This window comes from Aethalodelphis obliquidens, unplaced genomic scaffold, assembly GCF_003676395.1.
Source record: "Aethalodelphis obliquidens isolate GAN/ISIS:26980383/991018 unplaced genomic scaffold, ASM367639v1 scaffold9, whole genome shotgun sequence".
Taxonomy (NCBI): domain Eukaryota; kingdom Metazoa; phylum Chordata; class Mammalia; order Artiodactyla; family Delphinidae; genus Aethalodelphis; species Aethalodelphis obliquidens.
In genome coordinates, this window is record NW_020837953.1 from 32558446 (window position 1) to 32586229 (window position 27784).

The 27784-nt window shown below is 50.0% G+C and overlaps 2 protein-coding genes and 1 long non-coding RNA gene across 7 annotated transcripts in view; 2 read left to right on the top strand and 1 right to left on the bottom strand.

The window, feature by feature from the left end:
- The first annotated feature begins 5355 nt into the window (after positions 1–5355).
- Positions 5356–16469, top strand: TRIM63 (tripartite motif containing 63). Its single transcript, XM_027108285.1, has 9 exons — positions 5356–5563; positions 6468–6643; positions 9456–9624; positions 10416–10511; positions 11918–12151; positions 12915–12937; positions 13260–13384; positions 15799–15881; positions 16434–16469. The coding sequence occupies exons 1-9, from the start codon at positions 5405–5407 to the stop codon at positions 16467–16469; spliced, it is 1101 nt and encodes a 366-aa protein (XP_026964086.1). The 5' UTR covers positions 5356–5404.
- Positions 16470–20706: 4237 nt separating this feature from the next.
- Positions 20707–23653, bottom strand: LOC113622009 (uncharacterized). Its single transcript, XR_003433379.1, has 2 exons — positions 23405–23653; positions 20707–21144 (listed from the first exon to the last, which is right to left on the bottom strand). It is a non-coding gene; the product is annotated as an uncharacterized LOC113622009 (long non-coding RNA).
- SLC30A2 (solute carrier family 30 member 2) overlaps positions 22788–27784 on the top strand; it is a 28750-nt gene continuing 23753 nt past the window's right edge. For 2 of the 5 annotated variants that reach the window (XR_003433377.1, XM_027109620.1), the window contains exons 1-6: positions 22831–23353; positions 24016–24233; positions 24947–25093; positions 25765–25918; positions 26665–26839; positions 27570–27675. Coding sequence is in view for 4 of the 5 variants with exons in the window: in XM_027109620.1 (XP_026965421.1) it covers positions 23304–23353; positions 24016–24233; positions 24947–25093; positions 25765–25918; positions 26665–26839; positions 27570–27675 (850 nt within the window). In the remaining variant the exon portion in view is untranslated. Of the gene's footprint in view, positions 23354–24015; positions 24234–24946; positions 25094–25764; positions 25919–26664; positions 26840–27569; positions 27676–27784 lie in introns of all 5 variants that reach the window. The other 3 variants (XM_027109618.1, XM_027109619.1, XM_027109622.1) reach the window with 3 other exon arrangements.

Here is a 27784-nt window from a genome sequence, read left to right on the forward strand (position 1 = left end):
GAGGCCTCAAAATCTCAGGTTTCTGAAAAGTCCCCTCTCTAGTGACAATCAAAAGAGCACAGACTTTGGGGTTAAATTGGCCTATTCCAGATCTGCCAACACTAGCTATGGGATTTGGGGCAACTCCATATGCCAAGCTGTGCCTCAGTTTCCTCATCTGTAAAATGGGGATAAGAATGACCTACTCATGGTTGTGACTAGGACTGAATGAAATAGTGTCGTGGAGCTCTGAGTAGATGCCCAGCCCCTTGGGAGAACTGAATCAGTCAAAAATAGTGTTAGTATTGCTATCACCTTCCATCTTTACCTTCTCCTTGTCAGGCCCAAACCATTCTCCCTGCTGCTTTGCCTGATGGCTACTCAGCTGGGACCCTCCTCTGGCGCTAAATCTCCTCCTACTAGTAACAGACTTTGGGGGCAGTCCCAAATGAGAAGTCTGTCTCTTAGCTGGGTGACTTTCCATAAATCACTTAACCTCTCTGAACTTCAGTTCCTGATATGTCAAAAAGAGAATCATAATAGCCATGATCATTCTCGGACAAATCAGTGGCATAAAGAATGGTAGGGAAGGGGATTGTTATAGATTAAAAGAGATTAATGAGAAAAAAAACAACAAAATGCTACGTGTAAGACCTTATTTGGATCTGATTTGACAAATTAACTAAAAAGACACTTGAGGGCTTCCCTCGTGGCCCAGTGGTTAAGAATCTGCCGGCCAGTGCAGGGGACACAGGTTTGAGCCCTCGTCCGGGAAGATCCCAAATGCCGCGGAGCAACTAAGCCCGTGCGCCACAACTATTGAGCCTGCTCTCTAGAAACTGTGAGCCACAACTACTGAGCCTGCATACTACAACTGCTGAAGCCTGTGAGCCTAGAGCCCGTGCTCCGCAACAAGACACCGCAATAAGAAGGCCACACACTGCAACGAAGAGTAGCCTCCGCTCGCTGCAACTAGAGAAAGCCCGCGTGCAGCAGCGAAGACCCAATGCAGCCAAAAATAAATAAAATTTATTTTAAAGAAAGACATTCAAGACAATCAGCAGCCTCTGAGAATGGTCTGGGATTTAGATAATATTAAGACGTTTTTGTTATTTTTGCTATGATAATGGCATGTGATTATGTAAAAAAAATCCTCATCAGTTAGAAATGCTTACCAAAGTACTTATGGATGAAATGACTCGATGACTAAGATTGGCTTTAAAATATTCTAGAAAATAGAAGTTTGTTGGGGTATAGATGAAGTGAGACTGGGGACATGTTGAAAAGAATTGAATCTGGGTTTGGTCCCATGAGTTCATTATAGCATTCTCTCTACTTTTCTGTGTTTGGGATTCTCATTAATAAACAGTAAAAATGAAGATGCGTGGGGACTGGCAAAGAGCGAAGCAGTAAAATGTGGTCGTTAAGCGCTCTGGGCTCAGATGCGCCACTGATAGTCCACATTTGTCTTCGTCTGTCAGTCCATAGCTTCACAGCATGTTCTAAGAACTGGTAAGGATACCGTTTTATAACTTCCTGCTTCTGATGCTGGCTCTGCCACTCACTGGCTGGGGGACTTTGACCAAGTGACTTAACTGCCCTGAGCCTCTATAACTCAGCTGCAAAACAGGGAAAATCATGATCCCTGCCTCACTGAGTTATTTTGAAGACTGAACAAGAGGGAAGGATGGAGGGACTTCCCAGGCAGTGCAGCGGTTAAGACTGGACACTTTCACTGCAGGGGGCACGGGTTCGATCCCTGGTCGGGGAACTAAGATCCCTGCATGCCAAACGGCCTGGCCAAAAAGTAAAAAAAAAAAAAAAAAGAGAGCGGGATGGATGGAAAGGGCTTAGCACAGTGCCTGGCGTGCAATAAGCACTAAATAAATGTTTCAGTGTGAGGAGCACAGGTTTAGGAGTCAGGCTACCTTGGATGTGAACCCCAGCTCAGCTCTCCTACTTGTGGCTGTGTGACTCTGGCCAAGCCAATTAACTCTCTGAATCTCATTTCTTCCCGGAAAAAACAAAGATCAAAATATCTCTCTTGCAGGGCTGTTGTGAAGATTAAATGACAAGACATGTTTTGCTGCCCAGCATGGCCTATGTGAGAATTTCCTTTTCTCACCCCTTGACTTTCAACAGTGCTGGCCTTGCCAGCTCCCAGGCTGGAGTCGATCCCACTGTCTATTTGCGTGGATTTTGCACCTGAACTGCCAAGTGTGGCTAGAGAAAGTCAACAGAGCCACGTGAATGGCTCCTCTGAAATGGCAAATCCGTGTTGACAGACATCAGTGAGGCTCTTCTGCCCACAGACAGTTCTTCCACCCCTCTCTAGGGCACTTCCTCCTATGCTTCACACACTCAGGCTCCTCTTCTCCCTGCCTCAGCCTCAGAAGGTGACCTCAACTCTCTCTTGACTGACGGAGGTTATCAACATGAGCACATTTCTCTCCATCTCCCAACACCGCTAATTCTAACCTCCATCCTTTCCTCTCTCTCATCCTCCCAACTCAAAGGTTGGAGTGTCCCTCTCCTTCCCAAGGCTTTAGGATTTATGCCATCAACCCCAACACCCAGCTGCACTGTCTGTACCATCTCAGCCAAGAAAAAAACTCGCTCAACGACCTCAATCTCCCCCAAGTCTGACAGTAACCCTGCTGCTTCTATGTTTAATTTGCTCATTCACTCATCCACCCATTTAAGAAACATTTCTTTGTGCCTACTACGTGCCAGGTGCTGGAGGTACAGAGACAAATAGAGACAGTCTTTGCCCTCAGTCTTCTAAGTCCAGAGGGAGAGCCAGACTCACAGCTGGCAAGATGGCAAGTGAGATGTAAAGGTGGACCCAAGTTTGATGCAGAGATTGACTGGATGTGCAGGAAGGAGGAAGGAGGAGCCCCAGGATGGCTCTCAGCTTTCTGGTCTGTGCAAATGGCTGGATGGGAGCGCTGTCCACCGAGACATGAGACAAGGAAAATGGAAGCAGGAGCTTGGTTGGGGGGGAGGCGGGGAGGAGATGGTGTGTTCCGTTTGGGGTATGATGAGTTTGAGGTGCTATGGGGACATCCCAGTGGAGATCTCCAACAAGTCTTCAGCTTAAGGGAGAGAGGGGTCTGAACTGGAATTAGAGATTTGAGAATCATTGGCATAGAAGAGTTGGAATCATGAATGGATATAGAGTGCTCTCTGCTGCAAGTAACAGATTTAATTACACTGTCCTGACATTTTTTATCTCACATTTTGGAGGGCACTTCTGGGGGTGGGTAGACTGGCAGCACAATGACGGCATCAACGACCCCAGTGCTTTCTGTAGTTCATCTTTGCCATTCTAGGGAGTTGATTTCCTTTTCAGACTTGTCCCTTCTTGATTGCAAGATCACTGCCTCACCCTCTCATAACCTCATTCAAAGGCAAGAATGAAGCTTTCTCCTTGCACTTTACTTTTTATCAGGGAGGAAATCCTTTATCTTTAGCCCACCTACACTAGCCCTTGGATCTCCTTGACCATAACTATGCCACTTAGGCAAAAGAGAATGGGATTCCACGATAGGCTGAAGTCTTCGTCTCCTGTGGCAGTGAAAAGGCCCTCCTTCCTGGAGAACGGTGCTACCTTACACCTGAACAAAACTGAGTAAGGAAGAAAAGATGGCCTCTTTTCAACTCTCATCCTCCTCCAGCCCCTGGCTGGCCTGGCAGTGTTGACCTACAGTTCAGTAGAGACTTGAAGAGCTTGGACTCCTGAGTCAAGCATATCTGGGTTTTGTCCTAGGGCCCCTTCTTACAACCTGTGTGACTTCATACAAGTTATTTTACTTACGTTGCTGGCTATTGAGAAGATGAAATGAAATGATGTGTATGAATTGCTTAGCCCAGTGCCCAGCATATAGTAGGTGCTCAGCTAAGACCAGCCATTGACATTTTGGGAGGACTACCCTCTCCTTGAAATTGCCCACTCCTTGTCCTCTAGGCCCCCTCCTCTTTCTGTGACTGATTGCCCTTCTTCTTCTCCTCCCCGTTCCCCTTCCTAAGTTTGGCTCTTACGCCTTCACTACTCACTAGCTCTCGTCTCAGGGCTCCAACCATCAACTCCTCTCCAGGCTGAGGCCATCAAACCCACTCTCCTGCTGCCCCTCTTTTGTGAGATCATGGACACTCCTCCTGTAGGTTCTACAGCCTGTTAGGCTCATCCTGAGGCCTGATGTTACTGCTCCCACTCTTGCCCCAGCACCTTATACCAATGTCCCTTTGCATGACATTCTACCTTAAAGACAGCCGTTGGAACTGCTCTAATGACTTCTACCTGCTGACATGGACGACGGTCAAGAAGGACGTGGAGAAAAATTTAAATTTGTGCAGAGAGCAGACAGGAACATCTGGATAATGTCTAAGTGGTTAGGTAGGGCTTCGTGGCACTACGTGATATTTATTTCTGTCTGTCTCCCTCCCTAGGCTGTGAGTATCTCAGGGCAGGGAAAAGGATTACTCATTTATCTATCACTTGGTACCTGATGTATAGTTAGTACTCAGAAAATGTCTGATGAATGAATAAGATTCCTGGCTTTGCCACTTACTTTCCAAATGACTTTGAATAAGGTCCTTTCTTTCTTAGACCTCAGTGTCAAAATCTATAAAATGAGGGAACTAGGCTCTGTCTCAAGGGAGCCCTTTCAGTATTAAAGTGGAATTAGGGACTTTCCTGGCGGTCCAGTGGTTAAGACTTCATGCTTCCACTGCAGGGGGTACGGGTTCAATCCCTGGTTTGGGAACTAAGATCCCGCATGTGGTATGGCCAAAAAAAAAAAAAGTGGAATTAGTGGTGGGAGGATGGAGGGATGGGCTAGCCTGAGTGTGTGGGGTGGGGGTGGGGTGGGGGGCGGGGATGGGGCGGGACCAAGGTCTTTAGCAACATGCTGTGCTGGGGATGGGCCTCATCTGGGGACAGACCTGATTTAGGTCAGTGAGAGGGCACCGGCTATTAACCCCACAAATCCCAGTGGCCCACTCCCTCCATACCAGCCTACCGTGGGAGGAGACTAATTTTTGGAGGAAACTCTGGGTACCCAGTCCTGCCCCAAGCCTGTCCACGAACAAGCTGTTCTTGTTTACGACCCCCGTCCCAAGGGAACAGCGATTGCTCATCCTTACATGTGATTTGAGAGGCTGGTCTTTCGGGCCTGGAGGAAACTCAAGCCTCGCCAGCCGCTTGGCGTTGGAATTCTCAGCTGGTCCCTTCCTGGGGCTCATGTGACCAGGGTCCAGCTATAAATATCAGAGGGGCCACAGACCAAGGGAGAATTTGGGCTCCAGGAGAAGAAGGCAAAGAGGCTCCAGGCGGGTATTCTGTGACAAAGGCAAGACCCCAGATCTGCTTAGAGCGAGGCAGGTGAAGGAGAGAGCCAGGTGGGTCCCCACGTCTCCTGACAGTATGGATTATAAGTCAAGCCTGATCCAGGATGGGAACCCCATGGAGAACCTGGAGAAGCAGCTGATCTGCCCCATCTGCCTGGAGATGTTTACCAAGCCAGTGGTCATCTTGCCATGTCAACACAACCTCTGCCGGAAGTGTGCCTGTGACATCTTCCAGGTCAGTGCTGGGCATGGCCTAGAACTGGGGCCTCAGGCAGCTACTCAGTTTTCCTGCAGTGAAAACTAAAAGAAAACTTCTCTCTTAGCCCAGAACCCTTCCAAACTGGGGCTGTTTTACCCCCCTCTGAAGTGAACCCCTGCAGAGGCCTCTGGAAGGGGCCGAGGCGGGTAGGGAAGCAGCTCTGGCTGCCCCATTCCTTCTCCATGACGTACATTTCCCCTCCCCACCCTGCCTGTAGCTACTCCACCCCTGTCCTGAGCACCGCATTTGATTCTCCAATCAGGATTCCAAAAGCCTCAAGTGATAAGTGGGAGAGACAGGCGGAGAGGGGAGAGAAACCAGACCCTGGGGGCTGGAGCCAGCTCCAAAGTGGCAGGGTGCCCAGAGTTTTAGGAGGAGGGTGGCTGAGAGGTACTGAGCCATAGAGGCATCTTCCCCTTTGACGCTGTTCCCTCTATAATGTGGTGCAGGAGGGACTTCATCTCTCTAAGAAAAGAATGGGAGCGATGTGCATCCTGGTTGGGAGGCAGGCCTCGAAGTTCCCCAGAAGCACTTTACAGAATGATCTCTCACTGTTTTTTCTTTAAAGTAGCAGCCCTAGGAGCTGGCTCTAATTATATGCCCATTTCATAAATGGGCAAACTGAGGCTTGGAGAGAAAAAGTTGCTCGCCTGAAGTCATTCAGAGAATTACTGTGACCTGAGCCTAGGTCTGCTGACCTCCAAACCTGTTGATTGCTTGGTTACTTCTCAGGTGCTCCCTGTGTAAGGAGGCTGGTTCTCTCATTTCAGGATGGGGGCTTTAAGTCATCTTGGGGTGAGCAGGGGGAAGGATAGTCGGAGGTCAGAAAGGGAAGGAGTTGAGGAGGGAGCCCAGGCCTCACCTCTGCCCTTGTCACCAGCAGGCTGCAAATCCCTACTGGGCCAACCGGGGTGGCTCAGTGTCCATGTCTGGAAGCCGTTTCCGATGCCCCTCCTGCCGCCATGAAGTGATCATGGACCGTCATGGAGTGTACGGCCTGCAGAGGAATCTGCTGGTGGAGAACATCATTGATATCTACAAGCAGGAGTGCTGCAGGTCAGTTCACCCTGCAGCTGGGAGGCCATCCCCTCTCCCCAGCTCATCCTCTGAGCCCAGCTCTCCAAGGCCCCATCCTCCTTCATCTGCTCAGGATCCAGTCCCCTAGCTGGAAGAGCTATGCTAGCCAATCCAGAGAGCCAGCTCCCTCTTCCCCAGGCAGGAACGGAGGCTCACCTTATCCCGCAGCCCTGGCTTTTTGTGTCACCCAGTGAATGGGAGGGGATCCAGACGTTAGGCTGTCCTCCTGGAAGATACTGAGACAGAAACCAGGGGAAAGATGAGATGTAAGAGGGAGAGAGAGGCACTGGAGCCAGCTAAGTGGCCCTGATAAGCAGAGAAGTCACCCAGTGAGAACACAGCCAGTTTCTCTATAGTGATAACACCAGCGCGAGACACTGGGAATGCTTCCTGCTGCTGCTTCATGACAATCCTATGGGTCAGCATGGCTTTCATCATCCCTGTTTCATGGATGAGGAAGCTGAGGCTCAAAGAGGTGAAGTCAATTACCCAAGGTTTCCCAGCTGACAAGTAAATTGCTGGGACTGGGCCCAGTCCATCTAGCTCCAAGTCTCCCTATTTGTGAAATAGCCACTCATTCTCAGGCAGAAGTTGTGCGTGGTCGAAGTTGTACAGTGTTGGGCCTCAAACTGGGGAGAGACACAGCTACCAGGGAGATCTCTACAAATCAGGACATCCTGACAAGACTTCCAGGCTGCTGACCTCATGGCCCTTGTGGTCCCAAACCTTCACCAAGTGCCTGCCTACAGGCAGTGTCTGGCCCCCCAAAAAGGTGACAGACCAGTCCTCGCCTGAGAAAGCTCTGACCTGAGAACTGTGTTTGCTACTCTGACTCTGTTACTCATGCAGTGTAGAATACTGGGTAAGTCTTTGGGCCTCTGTTTCCCCTGTGTCCAGAAAGGGACAGTAAGATTTGTTATTGTGACTGTCATGTAGGATTTTGATGGGAAATGTTAAAGATATCAAATATTTATTGAGCAGCTACTGTGTGCAGGCACTGCACTAAGTATTTTCCGTGCATTATCCCTGTTTAATTCTCACAGTAATCCTGTAAACCATTCTTACCCTCATTTTCTGATGAGGAAATGGAGGCTCTGAAAGGTTTGTCCTAGGCCACTCAGCTAGCAAGTGGTGAAGCTGAGAGGGAGCCTGTCTGACTGACTGCCCAGCGAACATTCTTAACTGCTACTGCCTCTTATGTAGCTAGAGTTCAACACTACAAAAATGCAATGATATCGTTGATCATGATAATAATAATAATAAAATCAATATTGCACCAGAATAGTAGCCCACCCAGTGTCGACCTAGGAAGAGCATGTTGTCAAGGCCTTTCCACAGAGTTGAATGATGATGATAGTTATTGAGGGTCTGCTCTGTGCCAGGCACTGCACATTCAGTACAGACAATTCCTGCCATGATCCCAGTAGCTCTGGGATGAAACCAAGGCTCAGAGAGGTGAAATCATTTGTCCAAGGTCACAATGAGTAAGTGGCAGAACAATCTGGATTTGAACCCCGATGTTGGCGCCTGGGGCTGGGAGGATAGGCAACTGGGATGACAGAGGACACAAGTACCAGACCCTCAGGATCTTGCCTCACCTCTGCACCTACTGCCACCCCAGAGCTCCCTTCCCAGGGGATAGAGACAGGTGGCAAAGTGAGAGTCCTGCCAGCATGGGGGGACCCTGGGCTAAAAGATGCAAAAAGGTAAGTCTGGAAAGGGGCCTATTTAAGACCCTGAGGGGACAAAAATGCCCAGGGTGTGATCGGCCATGCAAGGTTCTTTGGAGGGGAGGCACCGACATGATGGGGGACAGTCATTCTGAGCTGCCTGCTGTGTTAGGGGCTGGGAAAGCAGAGGTGTGTAGATGTGCTCTTGGCTCTAAATGAGTGTATAGTTAGCTGGGGCAGTAAGACCTAGACCCAAAAAATGGAATGTCGGGGAGGAAGTGACCCTGAGAGAAACACAGAAAACATGCCAGAGGCCCTAAAAGGAGAGAGAGAGACAAAGGGAGAAAGTCATCCTAAGAGTGTGTGTTTGGGGGGAAACAGAAAGAAGCGATTCTGGATCCTGGAAAGAATCTCGGACTGGAAATCAAGGCTTGTGCTGGGCCATTGGATGGCCCTGCGTTGCCCATGTTCTAGTTGTGTGACTTGGGGCACACATAATGCCTCTGTCTCAGAGCCTCGGGGCGCCTTCATGGCATGCTTAAGGATTTATTCTTTCTACCTGTATTTAATTACCACCTTCTCCATGCCAGGCACTGTACACTGCAGATTCAGGGGGTGAAGGGACTAGGCAAGTTTCCCGGCTTTGATGGAGACTACAGTCTGGTGGATTAAATATAGAATTCAATGAGGCCATGAATATAAATTGCTTTGCTCAGAGCCCAGCCTGCTGTACCCAAGAGCATGGGGACTATAATTAGAGCAAATGAACTCTAGCCTCCCATGCCCTGACTTGCTGGGTGACCTTGGGCAAGTCAATTCACCTTTCTGGGGCCCAGTTTCCTCTTCTTGAAAATGTCTCAAAATGACTCTGGGATTCTGCAATCCTTCCCATGTCCTGTACTGGCAAGGCCTAGGGCCAATTCCATCACTGGACTTTGAATCCTAGTCTTGGTGTCATTGGCTTCCCTGCTCCTGGGTCCTCAGAGGATGGAAAGAAAAGGGTTTGGGACAGCCCACCACTGAGAGCTTGGGTCATGGGCTGGGGTGGCCTCCTGGGGCTGGGGGAGGAGACAGGGACTCGAGACTCCCACCTCGTGACTTATGACTCTTCTCCACTTCAGTCGGCCCCTGCAGAAAGGCAACCACCCCATGTGCAAGGAGCACGAAGATGAGAAAATCAACATCTACTGCCTCACGTGTGAGGTGCCCACGTGCTCCATGTGCAAGGTGTTTGGGGTCCACAAGGCCTGCGAGGTGGCCCCACTGCAGAGTGTCTTCCAGGGACAAAAGGTGCTGACCTGAGCTACTTCCACCCCCAGCCCGAGCCTGCTGAACATATGATTCAGGATGTGGATTTGATCCCTATAGATCTGCTGAGCTGGCCTTTCGGGAATAGTCACCCTGGAGGGACTTCCTGCCCGCAGGGCCAGCAGCCCTTGCCTTCCCTGGGGAGGTGGCTGAACTCATGAGTTATACTTAGAGCCACTTGAGAGCATCTGGGTGTGGCCCCAAGAGAGAGGGCAGGTCCCAGGGCCAGGCCACCAGGGCCCTCTCTGGCCACGACTTCTACCACCCAGTGTGGTTTGGGTCCCAGATACCCCTTCCTGTGCTGGTCACCTCTCCCTGGATCCCTCTGCAGCAGGAGGCAGCTGAGAGTCCTCTCCCCGGGCCTCTGGGCCTGTGGGAGCCCCGCCATGCTGTACATGCAGTAAGCAATGGCTGCCCTTTCTATACTCTTTCCTCCCCCCCTCCTACTCTTCTCTTGATCTCTCTCTTCTAGAACTCTCCAACCTCTTTCTTTTATGGATCCCTCCATTCCTAGAAACAAGCCCCTCCTTTGCCAGCACATTGCTGTGTAGTTTGGGCAGCTCATTTCCCCTCTCTGGGCCTCATCTGTAAAATGAGGGATGCAGTATCTCTCTGATATTTTCTGCTCTGGAGCTGAGCTGTACCTCAGAAAGAGGCTCTTTCTAGCAGAGAGGGGAGGGAGGGTGCCGTTTTGCTGCCACGCCCCAGAGGGCAGGCCCTGAGACTATTTTTGTCTCTCTTCTCCTGATCCCCCACCCCTTCCTCCCGTCTAGACTGAGCTGAATAACTGTATCTCCATGCTGGTAGCAGGGAATGACCGTGTTCAGACCATCATCACTCAGCTGGAGGACTCCTGTCGAGTGACCAAGGTGAGGGGAAGACCAAGGTGAGGGGTTCGAAGCCTCCCAGTGCAGCTTCGTCTCTGGGGTGTTCAAGCAGGGATGGTGGGGGAGGGACTGACTAATCAATTCATCCACCCATTCAACAAACGCTTCCTGAGGACAGCTGTGTGTCAGGCTCAGCCAGAGGTGCTGAGGATGTGGCGGTGAGCAAGACAGACCAGGTCCCTGACTTCAGGCAGTGTCCCACCAATAATTCCCAGCATTTATTCAGCACTAGTAGCTTTTAGAACATAGTTCTCCAGTGTGCTGTAGACTGAAGCTTCTCAAACTTGAATGTGCATATGCAAACCACCCTGGGATCTTGTTAAAATTCAAGTTCTGATTCAGTAGGTCTAGAATGAGGCATGAGCTTCTGCTTTTCTAACAAGCTCCCAGGATTTGCCCAAGTTGCTAGTCCATGGACTACACTTTGAGTAGCAAGGCTGTAGAGGCAGAAGGCAACTTTTCTATCCCTGCAAAAGCACCCATGATTTTCCATCTCCCCTTGTGGCGACCTGGAAATGAGATGGGGGAAAGGGATCATTACATTTCTGGTGGACAAAAGAGTTGTGTGAAGGATAGGTTTAAAGGAAGGAAGAGGGATGTTGTTATTACCCGTAACAACATAACATAACAACATGATAACGGGGTGGGGCTCCCGGTCTGACAGAGGATACTAGAGCCCCCAGTCTGATGAGATGCTATTATTATACCTACTTTATAGGTAAGGAAACGAAGATTAGCATCAGTGTTGGACAGAAGGAAGCCTCAATGTGGAGGCCACTAGGGGAGGAGCAGCTTCTCCACCTCTCAGATGACCAAATGATGCAGAGCTTCCCAAATCTGGTCTTGGTCCTAAAATGGGAGGAAGACTGTAACTAGGGGAGGCCCACATACATCATCCCATCTGACCTTAGAGTCTCTACTTTTTTTTTTTTTTTTTGCGGTACGCGGGCCTCTCACTGTTGTGGCCTCTCCCGTTGTGGAGCACAGGCTCCGGACGCGCAGGCTCAGCGGCCATGGCTCACAGGCCCAGCCGCTCCGCGGCATGTGGGATCTTCCCGGACCGGGGCACGAACTCGCGTCCCCTGCATCGGCAGGCGGACTCTCAACCACTGCGCCACTAGGGAAGCCCAGAGTCTCTACTTTTGACGGAAGGTGTAGCTTTCTCCATGACGCCAGCATCCAAATGTTACTGGTGTGCTAAGTGGCTGGAGAACCTTAGCAAAAGCTTTCTTCTTGCTAAGGCTTCATTTCGTGTTCTGTGAAATGGGGGTGCAGTCAATCTCCCCCAGCTTCAGACTTTTTATTCCCAGCACACCCATCCCAAGAAAGAAGCATTGGGGATAGGATGGAGGGCCTGCAGGATGTGACTCCAAGATTTCTGTCCCCAGGAGAACAGTCACCAGGTGAAGGAAGAGCTGAGCCGGAAGTTCGACGTGCTGTACGCCATCCTGGACGAGAAGAAGAGTGAGCTGCTGCAGCGGGTCACGCGAGAGCAGGAGGAGAAGCTCAGCTTCCACGAGGCCCTCATCCAGCAATACCGGCAGCAACTGGAGAAGTCCAGCAAGCTGGTGGAGACAGCCATCCAGTCCCTGGACGAGCCTGGCGGGGCCATCTTCCTCTCGGTGAGCAGGACCGGGAGGGTGTGGGCACTTCAGCTCCACTGCCCTGTCTGAGGGTCAAGTCGTGCTTCATCCCTGATCACCAAAGAATGTGCCCTTGGGCAAGTCATTTAATGCTCTCCAAGCCTCAGTCTCTCATCTGTAAATGAGCATGTAACAGTTCCTACCTTCTTTCCTCTTAACTGATTTTATGAGGATTATATAAAAGGATGTTTGTGAAATGGCTTTGCAAGCGGCAAAATACAGTGTCCACGTAGAGACGATTAATTGAGCACCTGCCAGAGGTCAGCCACTGAGGTGGAGACACAGATGAACGAGACACAGCCCTACCCTAGAAGAGCTTCTTGGGGGAGACATAAAAAGATCAGCTATAAGATTTTGTGAAGGAAGAGTAAAGTTCAATAAAAATTTCCTAAGCACGTACTGTGGGCCAGGCTTTGTGCTATCCATTGGGTATAAAAAGGTGATTAGGTATCATTCTCATCTTGAAGATTTCCGAGTTTAAGAGGGTTTAGACTGATACTCCTAGAATCCAAGCTTCCTGCCAGGACAACGGGAGGGTTCTAGGATGATGAGCAAGATGTGTGCAGACGATGGACAGAGGGAAAATCCAAGTTGTGTTCTGCTGAAACTCAGGAGCGGGTCACAGCTGGGCTAGGGAACGGCACCAAGTGCCCATCTGCAGAGCCCAGTCACTGGTTTTGCTGATTTCCTGGGGCTACCCTTTCCGCAGTCCTAACCCTTTGCTCTTTCTTTTCCCCCACAGAGTGCCAAGCAACTCATCAGAAGGTCAGTGTCTCTCCGGGACTATGATCCAAGGCCCCAGCTCCCTTCAGGGCCTCTGACTTCTGTCCAGAGGGCCTCGTCCTTTGCATTAGGTCTGCTGGGAGGGTCTCACCCCAGGATAGCTTTCCTGGCCTTTGCACCCCTGCTTTCTTGGACCATCCGTTCTGCTTGTGACTGGAGAGGAAATACTCCATCCTCCAGGGGGAGTCGTGTGGGCACAAGCAGGCACACTGGTATAAGTTAGGGCTAAAACAACTCCTTCCTTCTCTGAGGCCAGAGATCTCACTGTGCTCCCACCCCACCCCTTTTTCTCTCTCCCCTACAGCATTGTGGAAGCGTCCAAGGGTTGCCAACTGGGGAAGATAGAGCAGGGCTTTGAAAACATGGACTACTTTACTTTGGACTTAGAGCACATAGCAGACACCCTGAGGGCCATCGACTTTGAGACAGGTAAGGGACTATTTTCCCCCAACATCAGCTTCCCTCCCACTGAGCCCCACATAGAGGCAGATACACTAGCAAAGACGCCCAGATATCAGTTAAATTCATACAGCCAACTTCTGGATGAGCCCAGAGCCCACCACAGTGCCTGGTACATAATAGTTGCTCAATTAATTATGTATGGCTCTGCGTTAGGGAGGAACCTGGGGCAATAGAAAGAGCTTGGCAACTGGAGTCGGGCAGACCTAAGGTCAAATCCGATTCTACCACTTCTCATCCGTGTGGCCTTTTGGAGTCTCCCTCCACCTCTGAAGTTAGGAGCTTCATTTCCTAACTTTAAACTTAGGTAACAGGGATAGGGAGGGTGGGAGGGAGGGAGACGCAAGAGGGAAGACATATGGGAACATATGTTTATGTATGACTAATTCACTTTGTTATAAAGCAGACACTAACACACCATTGTAAAGCAATTATACCCCAATAAAGATGTTAAAAAAAAAAAAAACTTAGGTAACAAATGGGCCTACTGACAATGACCACCGAATGATGCTGTTGCAATAAATAAGATATTGCTTCAGAAGCCTTTGTAAGATGCTGGACATATACTAGTTATTGCCTAAAGCTAGTCTTGGCTTCAGCTTCTTGCTATAATCGCGGACGCTCAGGCACCTTAATTCATCTATATTCTGTCCTTGCTTCTGTTTGTGATTACTCTTCCATAACGTACATATAATAATTGTAACAATATAACCATAACAATAATAAAGGAAAAATTATAAGAGAAAATGAGGCAACCAGATGGAGAACAAAGATTTTGATAGTTTGCTCAAGGTTACACAGTTGAAAGATAGCTAGTTAGCGATGAAGAAAGAGAGGGCGGATACAATTGTGCTGAATGTTGCATTTGTCTGAGAGGTGATGCTCCAGTGATCTGCTGAGAGAAAGAAAGAGGGGTAGAGGTTGTTCAGGAACAGGGAAGAACTGTGAGTGGGCTGGCAAGAGAAAGAGAAAAGCTTCTTGGCACCTCCTGCATCTGCTCTCCTGCAAGCTTTCAGACTCTGATGTGTTAAATCTGTTCCCAGAAGCCCAAATATACTCTATTCTTGGGTAAGGACAAAATGCATCCCAAAGCTGAGATGTCAACGGACTCGGGTGTATCCACTGCTGTAGAGCATCTGCTCCACTGTCACCCTCCCTAAGCGAAGATATTCAAGAGTGGATCATACTATGTGAACAGTCCGACATTGTGACTATCTGCACTGCCTTCAGTAATCTCCCTGAGCCTCCGTGCCCTCATGGATAAATGGGGAGAGTACCCACAGCTACCATTTATCGAGCACTTTCTATATCTGGGGCACTGAGCCCTGGACGTGAATTTTGTTGTTTAATACAACAACTTTAAGAGGTAGTTCTCTTGTCATCTCCATTTTGTAACTGAGGCAATAAAACCAAGGAAAGGTGAGAGACTTGCAGAGGCCACATACCAGTAAGTAACCCCGCGCAGATTCCACCGAGGGCCTTCTGGGGATTTTATGAGGCAGTGCGTGTACAGTCCTTAGCACAAGGAAGCACATGGCACATAGTAAGTTCTCAGCAAATGCTGCTATGAGTAGTTAATTGTCATAATGGTTAAACCACCACAAAACCGTTCCCTGGGTTATGCACAGATCCCAATCGTCAGTTTGGAGGAATTAACTCTTTCAAGCCTCTCCCCAGATACTCTTGACAAATGCTCTGAGTCTGTAGTGACCCCTCAGGGCCCCCAAAGGCTTAAGGAAGTGGCTTGAGAGAGGGGGTGGGGAAGGGACACGTTCCCTGTGAGTAGAGCTTGAAGGCGATACCCCAGGATGGGAGACTGAGCACAAAGCTTGTGGCACAGTCACTGTCTGAAGCTCAGTTTCAGACACCTAAGGAGCAGATGGCCCCAGAAGGGCTTCACGCCCCACTTCCACGCCTCTGTAGGCTAAGGAATGCGGAAAACTGAAGAAGGAGCGCTAGGCAAGCAGATTTCAAAGGCTGAGCAGATTCCTTCAGAATAAGGATTCTGATCCCTGAGAATCAAGGCGTTTTTGTCCCATTTTCCCCAGGTAAAGTTGATCTGTCTGAGAAATGTGCAGCGGTACACAGTGTGCTTCCCCAAAGGTCCCTCCAGTCGCAGGCAGATCAAGTGACAGGTGCTGCTGCTGCTGCGACTGGAAAAAGGAGGTCTTGAGCCTCCCTCGCTTGGAAGGGTGTGGGAAGAAAGGAGGAGGTTGGGGAAGGAGGACACAAGCCCATCACCTCCTCGGCCAGTGATGTCACCGCGTGGCCGCTTGACCCCGACTGGTTATGGAACGGGTGCTGTCTCCAGCCTGGATCTCCTTTGAGCCTCTCCTCTGAGACACCAGCCCCAACCTAATGCAATTGTTCTTTGTCACACACAGGTGAGGAAGAGGAGGAGTTTATTGAAGAAGAAAATCAGGAAGAGGAAGAGTCCACAGAGGGGAGGGAAGAAGGTGAGAAATCCGTCTCCCTCCTTTCATTCGTTCATTCATTCAGTGACAACATGAGATCCCTACTGAGTGCAAAGTGCTGTGCTTGACGGTGGGGTGATGTTTCTTGTTCCCTGTAGGGCTTTTAAACCTGTTAAGGTAAAGTCGTGTTCCCTTTACTCTTAGAGAACTCCCCCAGACTATTCATAATAAAAAGCTCCCATTTTACATCTAAATGACCTTCCTAAACAAAAAGTGACACAGCGTAACAGAGGCAAAAGAGAGCACCCACAAGGCAGGCTTGGCCCAATGTTCAAAATTTTAGAAATTAGTTGTCAACATTTTTTAAATTAGTAGATTTTTTTAAAGGATGTTTTGTTTTTGTTTTCTTTTAAAAGAAGAGTTCAACTAAGACTTTGGATTTTCACCCTGTCAAAATTTGGAAAGAACTAACAACGCTGGGCTTGCCCTTCTCCCTAGTCTCAGAGAGCTGGCTCTGGGAAGCAGTTGCCTCCTTTGGATGGGACATCCAGCCCCACCACTGTCAGCCTGCCTGCTTGACCCATTCATGTCACCTGGCCCCATAGGTATCTGAGTTTCCCAACCTGACAGAGTACAGTTAAGGGCCTGGGTTCTGAATCACAGCTTTACCACGGACTAGCGGTGTGTTCTTGGGCAGTTCACGGCTTTTCTGAATCTTGACGTACTCATCTATGCAAGGGGGCATACCAGTACTGACCTCAAAAGATTAGACTGTAATCAGGACTAAATTAGGTAATCATTTAACACAGTGTCTGGCACATAGAAACGTCATGTTTGCTAATGTTATTATTTTTCAATTCAAGTTATTATTGGAACTAAATTCCAATCCAGCTAAAAAACACAAAGTAGCCTTCTAGAGTCTTTTGCATTGGATCTGAAATCCATAGCATTTAGGCAGCTAAATTCTATTGCAATTTTAAACGGAAGAGGCCAGGCAGGAATTGGAGTCTGATAATTTTGTCACTGCATCCTGGTAAGCCCTGGATCCTCCTGAGGCCCTATCTCACCTTGTGTTTCTTCGTCTTTTTTTTCAGGACACCAGTAAGGAGATGGATGAGGGAGAGACCGTCTAGATGCAGAGAGACTGGGGAGGGTGGGGATGGGCCCAGCTACCTTGGTGACAGGCCCAGGGTGGGAGGGGTCAGGGCCCCCGGAGGGGCAATGGGGAGGTGTGTCTTCTCTCTGCTCAGAGAGCAGGAACCAGGAGCAGGACCTCACCGCTGTGTCCAGCGTCATGAACCAGAGTTGGAAACGTGCTTGAAACAACCACACTGGATACTTTTCTACGTTGGTGCAAAATGGAATATTTTGTACATTTTTAAAATGTGATTTTTGTATATACTTGTATACGTATGCCAATTTGGTGCTTTTTGTAAAGGAACTTTTGTATGATAATGCCTGGTCATCGTGTGATGGACGATTGTTGTAAAGAAGCGAAAGAAGCCAGGTTGATACAGCCACCCACTTCCTCTCCTTGGTGGGAGGGGCTCCGTAGCACTCACAGACCTAGGAAAGGATAAGGTACTGTATTTCAGTGTCTATTCCTGACATAAGGGACAGCGACTGAGTTCGTGTTACATGTTGTTTTAATAAATGCACAGCGCTTTCTTCCCTTTATTACCAAAAGAGCTGGGGTTTCATTCAGCCTTTTTTTCAGAGGACAGTTCAGGGTAGACGGACAGAAGGCCTGATAGGAAGAGTGCAGCAGGAAGAAGGCAGTGACGGTAAGCCAAGGTTTCTATCCCACCGAAGAAGTTGTCCTTTAAACCCGCATTTTCCAATGAGAACTGTGTGGAAAACTGGCCCTGAGAGGACCCTCCAGAAAAGGGTTCAATGCCTTATTTCCTGGCTCTCAAGAAAACAGAGCCTGAGGCAAAGAGTAAACACTTGAGTTCAGCTACGTTCCTAGGGCAGCCAGAGTGAAGGGAAGTGGAAGCAAGTCAGGAAAGGAGGGAAGCAAATACAAAGTATCGCGTTACCCAGCTGGCCACAGCTCCACCAGGAGACCCCTGGCTGCTTGCTCAGCCAAGTGAGATGCTTCTAGCAGGTTACAAAGAACAACCCGCCTCAAACAGTTCATCAGAGGGAAGAAGGGAGAGACCTGTCTGCTGGCTTCTTCCACCTCCCATCTCCCAGGACTGGAGTTTGCCTCCCGGAGAGTTAATGCCCTTGCTCTTCCACTGCATCACTTGGCCCTTTGGGCAGCTGCCGGGGAAGCTAGAAGGCACCTGTCAGCTGACCCTGCAGGTGGTGGGTGGAGCAGAGCCTCGGGGGGCCAGTGGGGTTGGGTGTGTGTTTTGTGTCAGTCTCAGCCTATCAGCAACCAATGTTGCGGTTAGACTGGCCCTTGTAGTTCTTATTATGATTTCAAGATGCCCTTAAGTACTAACCATCAGGAAATTCTGAAAAAATAAAGGTTTATTACTTACAAGATCTGCAAATTACATAGCATCCCTGGGGCCACGCAGTGAGTTCACAGGTGGAGAGAGGGAGGGAGAGAGCAAGAGCCTGGGCTCCGCTTTTATTGGGGTCTAGGGTGGGGGCCTAGGGTTTCAAAAGCTCACTCTTTATTGGTGAATTTAGAACATAAGAGAGGGAATTTAAAGCGTGGGAAGTGGAAAAAAAGCGAATGGCTCAAATGGTCAGTTAGCAAAATGAACTAAGATCTCCGAAACAAAGGAGCCTCAGTGGGGAGATACGGCCTGGCTCTCTATCTAGTGCTGTGGCTGGCGAGGTGTTTATTAGAGGTAGCCCTGAAGTGGTTGCCTCTTTTGAAATGGATGGCAGTCAAAGCTCAAGTCGGACACTCACATTACAAAAAAGAAAAAAAACCAAAACAAAAACCTGTCAGGGCTAACGGCAGGGGTGCTAGAGCTACTGCTGCCCCGCCGCAGTGGTCGCCATGGAGGCTCTGCTGGAGCCCAGATTTACTCCAGGGAAGGCCAAGACAGCCACCCGTGCTAGCGGATGAGGCGATGACCGCGGCTGAAGTAGCATCCAGGCTCTCCATGAACAAGGGGCCAAGGGGCTAGGAGAGAGGTGCAGCTGAGCGAATCTGAGGTGGTGCGTTAATTGGGTCTGAGACACCTCGGATTTAGAAATCTGAGGAACACTGCAGAGTCTATCCCAACTTTTCGACATTCAGAACTCAGTAGCAACTTAAGGGCTCTGAGCAGTCCTGCCATAATGAAAGCTGTTTAACTTTAGCCAAATCACTGGTCCATCGAGTTCACGGTATTTGGAATACCATCTGATCTTTAAAGCTCTTAATATTTCCTGGTGGATTGACTATATAACCCAGCATTTCCCAACTTATTCATTTACATGACATCCTCCAGAACTAGCATTCTATGGAATTCACTTTACAAAAATGTTTTAAACCCTCACACCTCTGTCCATTTTCACTTCTGGGAGTTTTTCCAAGGCTAACTCAGTCCTTAACTTTGAATTTCAGGTAATCAGATTTTGTTTTCATTTCTAGTCCTTAAATTCTGAAGCTTAAATTTTTTTAAAAAAATTGTGTAACATATTACATACACACAAGTGCACAGAACTAATTTTAGAGTTAAATAAACTACTGTATAGTGAAATCCTATGCTGTTACTTAGCAGGTCAAGAAAAGGAACATTATATGTTTAACTGAATCACTTTGCTGTACATCCTAAACACTGTAAACCAATTATACTTCAACTAAAAAATAATAATAATAATAGGGACTTCCCTGGCAGTCCAGTGGTTAAGACTCCGCGCTTCCACTGCAGGGGACACGGGTTTGATCCCTGGTTGGGGAACTAATATCCCTCATGCTGCGCAGTGCAGCCAAAAAAGAAAAAGAAAAAGGAAAAGAACTTTATCAAACCCAAGAAACGCATCACATGTCTCCCTCCTCCTGCTTGGAGGTAGCCACTGTCCTTTTTTCTGTTTTTCTACTGGACCACCAGGGAAGTCCCACCACTATCCTTTTTTTAACAATCACACACTTGCTTTTCTTCATAGTCCTAAATTTTCCTCCTATAGAAGACTGAAGGAATTTGAGGCCGGAAAGTTAGAAGCTTTCATCACCTTGAAATCACAAGAATCAGGATTACAACCTGTCCACATTCTGGCTCCAGATTTCTTCTCCGGGTTACTGATCACATGTGAGATAGGCATGTCCATCCACTATCTTGTCACTTATCAGAGGGAGGAGGGAGGGCAGTCAAGGCTCTGTAGTCAGAAATTTGAATTCCAGGGAGATACCCGTTCTTTGCAGATAAGGGAATTTCTACTTTGCCACACAAACCAGAACACCCAGAACACTTAAGGGTGGTATGAAGGGTTCTTGATCAACAAGTTTCTTTTAAGATCATGCTGTAAGGAAACTGGTTGCAGAGGGTTATTCCATGAACCTTGAATACGGTTCCATAGGCTGCTGCATTAGAATCACCAGAGGGTTATTTTCCCTTAAACCTTTAATTCTGGGAAATTTCAAACTTATGGAAAAGTAGAGGGAATATTAGAACATACCCTCCATACTCATCACTCAGTTTCAACAGTTACAGACACTTGTTTCTTCTCCATCATTACTCCCTCCCCACACTGGGATTATTTTAAGGCAAATCCCAGATATCATGCCCTTTTATCCTTCAATACTTTAGGTAAAGGTTCTTTTCAAAATCATAAGCATTTATACCATAAAAAATGAACAATAATTTCACAATAGCATTCAACTCAGAAGTTTAAACAATATAGGTTCCCAGACCCCCTCCCCAGACCTACAGAATCAGATTCATTGTGGAATGTAGGTGTTGACCAAGATAAAAATGCACAACACAAAAGTTGTGAGTTATGTTTTATTTGGGGTCCTTACTAAGCAGCTGCTCCGAAGAGGTAAGGGAGGAACCAGGATATATATGAATTTTTTTTGCTGAGAAAAATATGTTGTCTGCTAATCACAAAAAACAGACATCTCAAGTTAATGATTTTAGTGCTTTTCTATGTAAGGGAAGATGCAAGAATCTGGCATCATTAAAAATTTTCATTACATGTGCATCTTAACTACCTAGGGGCCAGTATATCCAAAGCCCAGAATACTTCTTATTTTTTCTCCATCCTGAATTCTCCTCAGTGGCCGACTGTAGTAGCTAATGGCTTGATCCTTGTAGAACTGGAATGGCAGGAAACATTTTTTTTCTTTATAGGGGAATCTACATCTTTAGAATAAAATTGTTGAGGTCTGCAACTTGCTAGGTCATGAGCAGAGGACTTTCTGGGGATCTGTGAATAGAATACAAGTGGAGCAGTTTTTCAGTATATCAAAGTCTTAACTAATTAGTCAAACTCTTGCAAATCAATTAAAATGCATCCTAGAAAAGTATTAATTTAAGGGAAATTTGGCATAAAATTTTTATAAAATGAATATATGTGTCTGGATCCAATTTGTAAATCGCCACATATTGAGAATTTACAATGTGCTTTGCATTAAAGGGAACGAGAGGGACATAGATGACACACTTTTTTAAAGCATAAATGTTTTGCCCTCAAATAAATTATAAGATTAATCTGAGCACAGGGCAGCTGGAAACTACAACACGACTGAGATGGCCCAGCAAGAAACCCCTGCGAGCTGCACCTGCCTCACTTACTCTCACCTAAGTGACCAGCTCTATATTTATGTACTTCTTTATTTCAATCCAATTCACAGGCTTTTAACTAAGTGCTCAGTAGGTGCTCAGAGCTAAACTAAATTGTAATAGAAGTATAAAATACATCCCAGCTCTCAAAGAGCTTAAAATCTAGTGGGGAGATCAGGTGAGTATATGTCTGAGATGATAAAAGCTTATGTAGAGGTCCTCAGACTTTACTGTGCGGAAAATCCCCTGAGAATTTGTAAATATGTCGATTCCTAGGGTCTACATCCAGAGATTCTGATTCAGTTGGTCTGATGCGGGGACCTGGAACCTGCATTCTAACACCTGCTCCAGGTAACACTGAGCTTGCTGGTTCTAAGAGTATACAGGAAAACCAGGAAGCCTGCGGTAAAAGTTGTCCACACTCAGTCCAGAGCAGGTGGAAAGGTACTCAGTGGGGACCCAATCTAGGCAGGCATGCCGCTGCCATCCTCGCTCCTTGCACTTAGTTTCCTAACAAGATGACTCCTGTCGGGGAGACACTGAAGGAGCCCCTCCTTGTCCCCAGGGGTGTGGGATAGGGGCTCACACCCTAGTCTCTTGTCTCTGTGAAGGGCCATAGCCAAGCTAAGGTCCCCAGGGCCCTTGATGATGGGGTGACTGGCCAGGGAGGTCCCCAGCCCAAAGCTCTTTTTAGGTAGAGGGCCTATCAGAGGCCCCTGCCCCTCCTCCCACCCAACCGCCGGGGGACGGCGAAGCTTCAACTGGATGGGGGCATCAAGCCGTCAGGAAGGGCCGGCCGGCTTCCACCGGCGGAACACTACGCATGGCACCGTCCTGGGGCTCCTGGGAACTGCTGCGGGGCAGTGGAGAAAGGATGGTGTGGGTAGTGGTGTCAGCTCTGTCTAGATGGCGACTGCTGCTGAAGCGCGACCCTGCTCTGTGCAGCGGTGGAGATAAAGACGGCCACCCCAGATCTAATCCGAGCGCGCAAGACGGGAGGAACCGGCGCTGCTTCAGTGGCGAGGATGCATTAGTCAGTGCCAACCAGTCTTAAGGAGGGCTGCCGCCCCAGCCTGAGGGCAGGCATACCCCGCCCGCAGGAGCCCCCTGGCCTGAGTGGAAGAACATGGGGGTCTCGGCGTCTGCAGCCTGAGAGTGGAAACCGATCAGTGGTTTCCTGAGGGCAAAGCCACAACCCCAGCCTCGGAGCCCTTATTCTGAGTTTAGGAGCCACACTTCTGCTCTCAGGGGACCCACAGCGGATTTCTACAAGGCGGGGCCCGAGAACTTCTCGGTGGGACACACCCCGCGCCGAGCCGGGGAAGGCGGCGCGGACTAGTCCCAACTCGGAAACACCAAGCAGCAGAGCGGGGGCGGAGGGGAGCGGTTAGGCTTTGTGTCGCAGGCCAGGTGGGCTCCTTGGGCCCCGGGGGCGCAGGGGACGGGGTTCTAGGGGTCAATGCCGGGGCCCTTTGCCGCCAGCTGCCCCCTCCCCCTTCCCTGCGGGCTTTTGCACACGACGCGCGCGCTTCACACGGGGTAGCGGGGACCGGGTAAAGCCAGCGGGAGCGGGGCGCCACGGCTGACGTAGTGGGGGCAGCAGCGGTAGCAACAGCGGGACGACCCCTCGGCAGTCTCGGCACGGCCAGGCGGGAGCGAACTCGCGGCAGAGCGGGCGGGCGAGGGGCTCACGCGCCGGGGCGGCGGGAAAGGCGCGCAGTGCCCTCCCGGCAGGTGAGTGCGCGCCGCGGAGCGTCCCGCGCGCAACTTCCAGGGAGTACACGGCAGGGCGCGCGAGACCGCATGGAGGCCACCGAGAGGAAGCATCTGTTAGACGCCAGGCTTGGAGCCGGGTAAGGCGAGAGCCTGGGGAGGGGCGGGAATTTGAGTGGCATCAGACCCACCTCCTCATTTGCTATCCTGCCAGTGGTTGGTTTGGACGGCGGCTTGAACTGGGACCACACGGGAGGGGTGGGATGAGGTGAAGGAAGGAAAGGGGAAATGGAGCCTGGGCACGGGGATCATCCCTCCCCTCTTGTGGCTGAGCACAGATCCTGACGGGTTAGTGGGGAGTGCGTGCCTGGAGCCTTGCCCCGGGGCCAGCACTTTGCCCGGGGGCAGCCCCGCCCTGGGAGGCCCGGTGTCCCCAGACCGTGAGAAGGGGAGATCTGCTCTTCTCCCTGAGTGTAAACTCTCCTCCTTCTCCGCGCTCGGCTGGACCGGCCCAGCCCTTTGGCCAGTTCCCAAGGTCTTTGCCTCCTCCAGGCCCTGGGAGGGATGGGGGAGGAGGGAACACGCCGAGCCAAGACTCCTGAACTGGTTGTTCCCCAGCACCCCCTGCAAAGAGGGGCTTCTGGTCACTCCGCAGAATCTGTCGAGCTTGGAGTATCCTTAAGCTCTTCTTCCAAATGGGCACATGGGAACAACCAGGCCCCGCAGAGAGGTAAGACTGGAGTCAGCCTTCTTTGCTCCCATCTCAGAGCTGAGCCTCCCCTCACCCTTCCTCCTTGGACAGGTCTTACAGATCTCTGTGGCAGGATGGGGCTGGCAGGATTCCTCTGTCTTCACCTGGCCTGGACTTGCAGACCGTTGAGCTGGCTACCAAGAGCAACCATTACTGTCATGCCCAGACGGGTCCTGGCAGTGACTGCGACCTCAAGAAGAAGAGGGCGTGGCGCCAGCTCTGTGTGGCCTGTGCCTTCTGCCTGTTGTTCATGATTGGGGAAGTCGTTGGTAAGGACTTTTTTGCTAATTAAATGAAATTGGCACATGGGTAGTTTGGATGATCCAAAAGGCTTTTCTCCTGGATGTTCCTGTAGTATTAATACTAAGAGCTCCATATTTTATATGCACACTGTCTCATGTAATCCTCACAACAACCTTGCACTGGCATATGGGTGCTGTTAGTCTCCTTATTTTACAGATGATGAAACTGAGGCACCATAAGGTTTAGGAGCTTGCCCAAGATCACACACAACTAGTAGGTCAGGGAAGACCTGAGTGCCTAGAAGGAAGGAGCATTTACTGAGTGCCTGCTATGCTTTCCAGGCCCATTTTTGTTTTTTGTTTTTTGTTTTTGGCCATGCCATGCGGCTTGTGGGATCTTAGTTCCCCGACCAGGGATTGAATCCATTCCGAGGACGCAGTGAAAGCGGGGAGTCCTAACTACTGCACCGCCAGGGAATTCCCCTACAGGCCCAATTTGAACTCAATTTTCACGTTCACCCTCTACGTAGATTTTGCTAATCCCATTTCACAGATGGTAGAAGTTGAGGCTCAGAGAAAGTAAGTCACTTGCCCGTGGTGACACAGCTAATGGTGCAGAGGTCTGGAATCCATTGTCTTTCTCCAGAGCTCATGGTTTTCCTGCTGCACACACACTGTGGGAAGTTGGCTCCTTGGGGAACTGATAAGAACCCTCCACCCTCTTGGCCCTGCCCCTGCAGGTGGGTACCTGGCACATAGTTTGGCGATCATGACAGACGCAGCCCACCTGCTCACTGACTTCGCCAGCATGCTCATCAGCCTCTTCTCCCTGTGGATGTCTTCCCGGCCAGCCACCAAGACCATGAACTTCGGCTGGCATCGAGCTGGTAAGGGCCCTGGTTGGGATGGGGTTGGAGTTGGGAGAGGGGGTAGGTCAAGATCAGGTTCTCAGGTGGGTGCACTGGGTCCCTGAGTAAGGCCAGGAGGGTGATTTGGGTGGGGGAAGAGGATGTTAACCTTGGCTTCTGTCCTTTGGGAGCTCCCAGTCTGATGGGCTAGCCCTGGTCCCCTGTTCCTCTGGGAATTCCCACCCTGCAGGGGAGGAGAGTCCACCTTCCTAAGAAATGAAGTGGCCAGACTTCAAGAATAAATGACTGTGCATTAACTCTGCACATAACTCCATGGATCAGCTCTAGGGGGAGGGGAAGTTCAGCAAAGCCTTTTGAAGTTCATCTCTGCGCTGCATTGTCATTTTCCTCTTGGTGGCAGATGGCCCAGCCTCTGTTCCTCAGAAGCCTTAGTTTGCCAGCTGAGCAATGGGTATATATTTTAATGAGTCAGCTTCAACAGTAAGGGTTGACCCAGATGATTTCTTGAGTTTCTTCTAGCTCAGATGTTCCCAGATGTATGAGTGGTGGGGTAAGGTGCAACCACACCAGCCATAGCTCCAGCAGAGCCCAGTCGGACCCAGGCCCAGACTTTGTGGGGACGAGGAGGGGGCTCCTTAGCCTTAGGGCCCCATGCTAAGATTGGTATTGGGGGCCGGGTTCTTCCTCAGAGATCCTGGGCGCCCTGATCTCTGTGCTGTCCATCTGGGTCGTGACCGGGGTACTGGTGTACCTGGCGGTGGAACGGCTGATCTCTGGGGACTATGAGCTCGAGAAGGAGACCATGCTGATCACGTCGGGCTGTGCTGTGGTCGTGAACATCATGTGAGTGTGGCCTGGGTTCCCTGTGAGTCTTTCCCCCTCCCACTTCTCACATGCATACCTACAGGCCTGCCCTCGCTAGAAGGAGGAGGTGCTGCACTCCAGGATAGGTCGCAGGATCAGAATTTCCCTAGTGGTCTGAGCTCTGGCACCTGGAACACCTGGGTCCTGCCTGAGGCCTAGGGCAAGGCCATCGGGAGCTGTAAACCTGGGGCAGCATCAAGTTCCCCCCCCATACAAGTCAGTGAATAACCAGAGAGGCTTCTTACCTGTCATGGGGAGGGGTGAGTTTAGTTCTTGCAGGAGCAGGTGTCCCTAGGGGCAGAATCCAAGTCCTTTTTCAAGGTGATGTGCCTGAAATTGGTCTCAGTGAGAGGCAGGGTGTGTAGAGCACCGAGGTCTCTTTTGGGTTCTCTCACCTTTGCTCAGTGGCCTTGGGCAAGCCACTTCCTTCTCTGGGCCTCAGCTTCACCATCTGTGACATGGTGAAGGCCCCTCTATGGGGCTTTCCTGCTCTGAGACTTGGCACTGGGGCATCTTTGTGCCCAGATTCAGCCTGGCATTGGATGGAGTGAGCCCCTTCTCCTGTTGGTACTCTGAACCAAGGCCACGTGGGTTGGGCTCCTCACGTGGCCAAAGGGATCATGCAGTCTGGGGAGGCCAGTCCTGATGGGGGCCTCTACCTGGCTGATTTGAAGCCTCTATCTGCTACCTCAATGAGCCCCTTGGCCTTGTCTCCACTTCTGTAGAATGGGATTGATTCTTCACCAGTCTGGCCACGGACACAGCCATGGCCTTGAGCACAGCCACGACACCAGCCAGCAGCAGGAGAACCCCAGTGTCCGAGCTGCCTTTATCCATGTGGTTGGAGACTTTCTGCAGAGCTTGGGCGTTTTAGTGGCAGCCTTTATTTTATACTTCAAGGTTAGAGCTGGGGACACAGGGAAGTGGGCCGGGTGGGGAAGGGAGGCTACATCATCTGGAGCTAGAATCATTTCCAGATTCTAGCTCCCTCCCAGCTCTGGGCAAAAGGGTAGGAGAGGGAAGGAACATTTATCCAACACCCAGTAAGTGTTAGCACTTCTGATCTTGATAACAACCCTGAAGGGGAGGTGGTGGTGTTTTCTGCAGCTCAGAAAGGCTCAGGGACTTGCACAGCGTCACCCAGCTGGTAAGTTGTGAAGCCAGATTAAAACCCAGGACTGTGTGCTGCCTGGGCATTGCCCATCATATAGAGGCAGTGTGGTGTAGTGGAAAGAGCCAAGGGTTGGGTTTGAAGCCTGGTTCACCCCTTGCCAGCCGCATGATGTGTAGTGGGTCCCTTGCTCTAATTGAGCCTCTGTTTCCCCATCTATAAAATGGGGATGTTGGACCAGATGGTGCCTAAGATTCCATTTAGCTCCATCCGTGTCTCAGCCCCTTGGGCAAGGAGGGGTGGGAAGGTGCAGTGCCTTATCCTAAACTGTGGTCTGTCCTGCCTGTCCTTTTGGACACAGAATAAAAGGTAGAGAACTGGGAGGCAGGGTCAGGGTGAGGTTCATGCCCACCCTGCAGAGAGAGCCCCTCTCCGTGACTTAATGCTGGGTGGGAGCAGAGAAGGGAGGCTAAGGTGTTGGGTGGTGAGCCCCAGCTCTGCCTTGCCCTTTTCCTGTAGCCAGAGTACAAGTTTATAGACCCCATCTGCACCTTCCTCTTCTCCATCCTCGTCCTGGGGACAACCTTGACCATCCTGAGAGATGTGATCCTGGTGCTGATGGAAGGTAACCTGGGCTTGGGGCTCCCTTTTTGCTCTTGGCTCTCCAGCTCTAATATAAGTTCAGGGGTGTGTGTGTGTGTGTGTGTGTGTGTGTGTGTGTGTGTGTGTGTGTG

Excerpts from the sequence above, each read along its gene's own strand:
- TRIM63 (XM_027108285.1), top strand. The coding sequence starts at position 5,405 with ATGGATTATAAGTCAAGCCTGATCCAGGATGGGAACCCCATGGAGAAC. Across the intron at positions 6,644-9,455 it reads TACAAGCAGGAGTGCTGCAG|TCGGCCCCTGCAGAAAGGCA; the intron begins GTCAGTTCACCC and ends TCTCCACTTCAG. Across the intron at positions 15,882-16,433 it reads GGGAAGAAGGTGAGAAATCC|GTATCTGAGTTTCCCAACCT; the intron begins GTCTCCCTCCTT and ends CTGGCCCCATAG.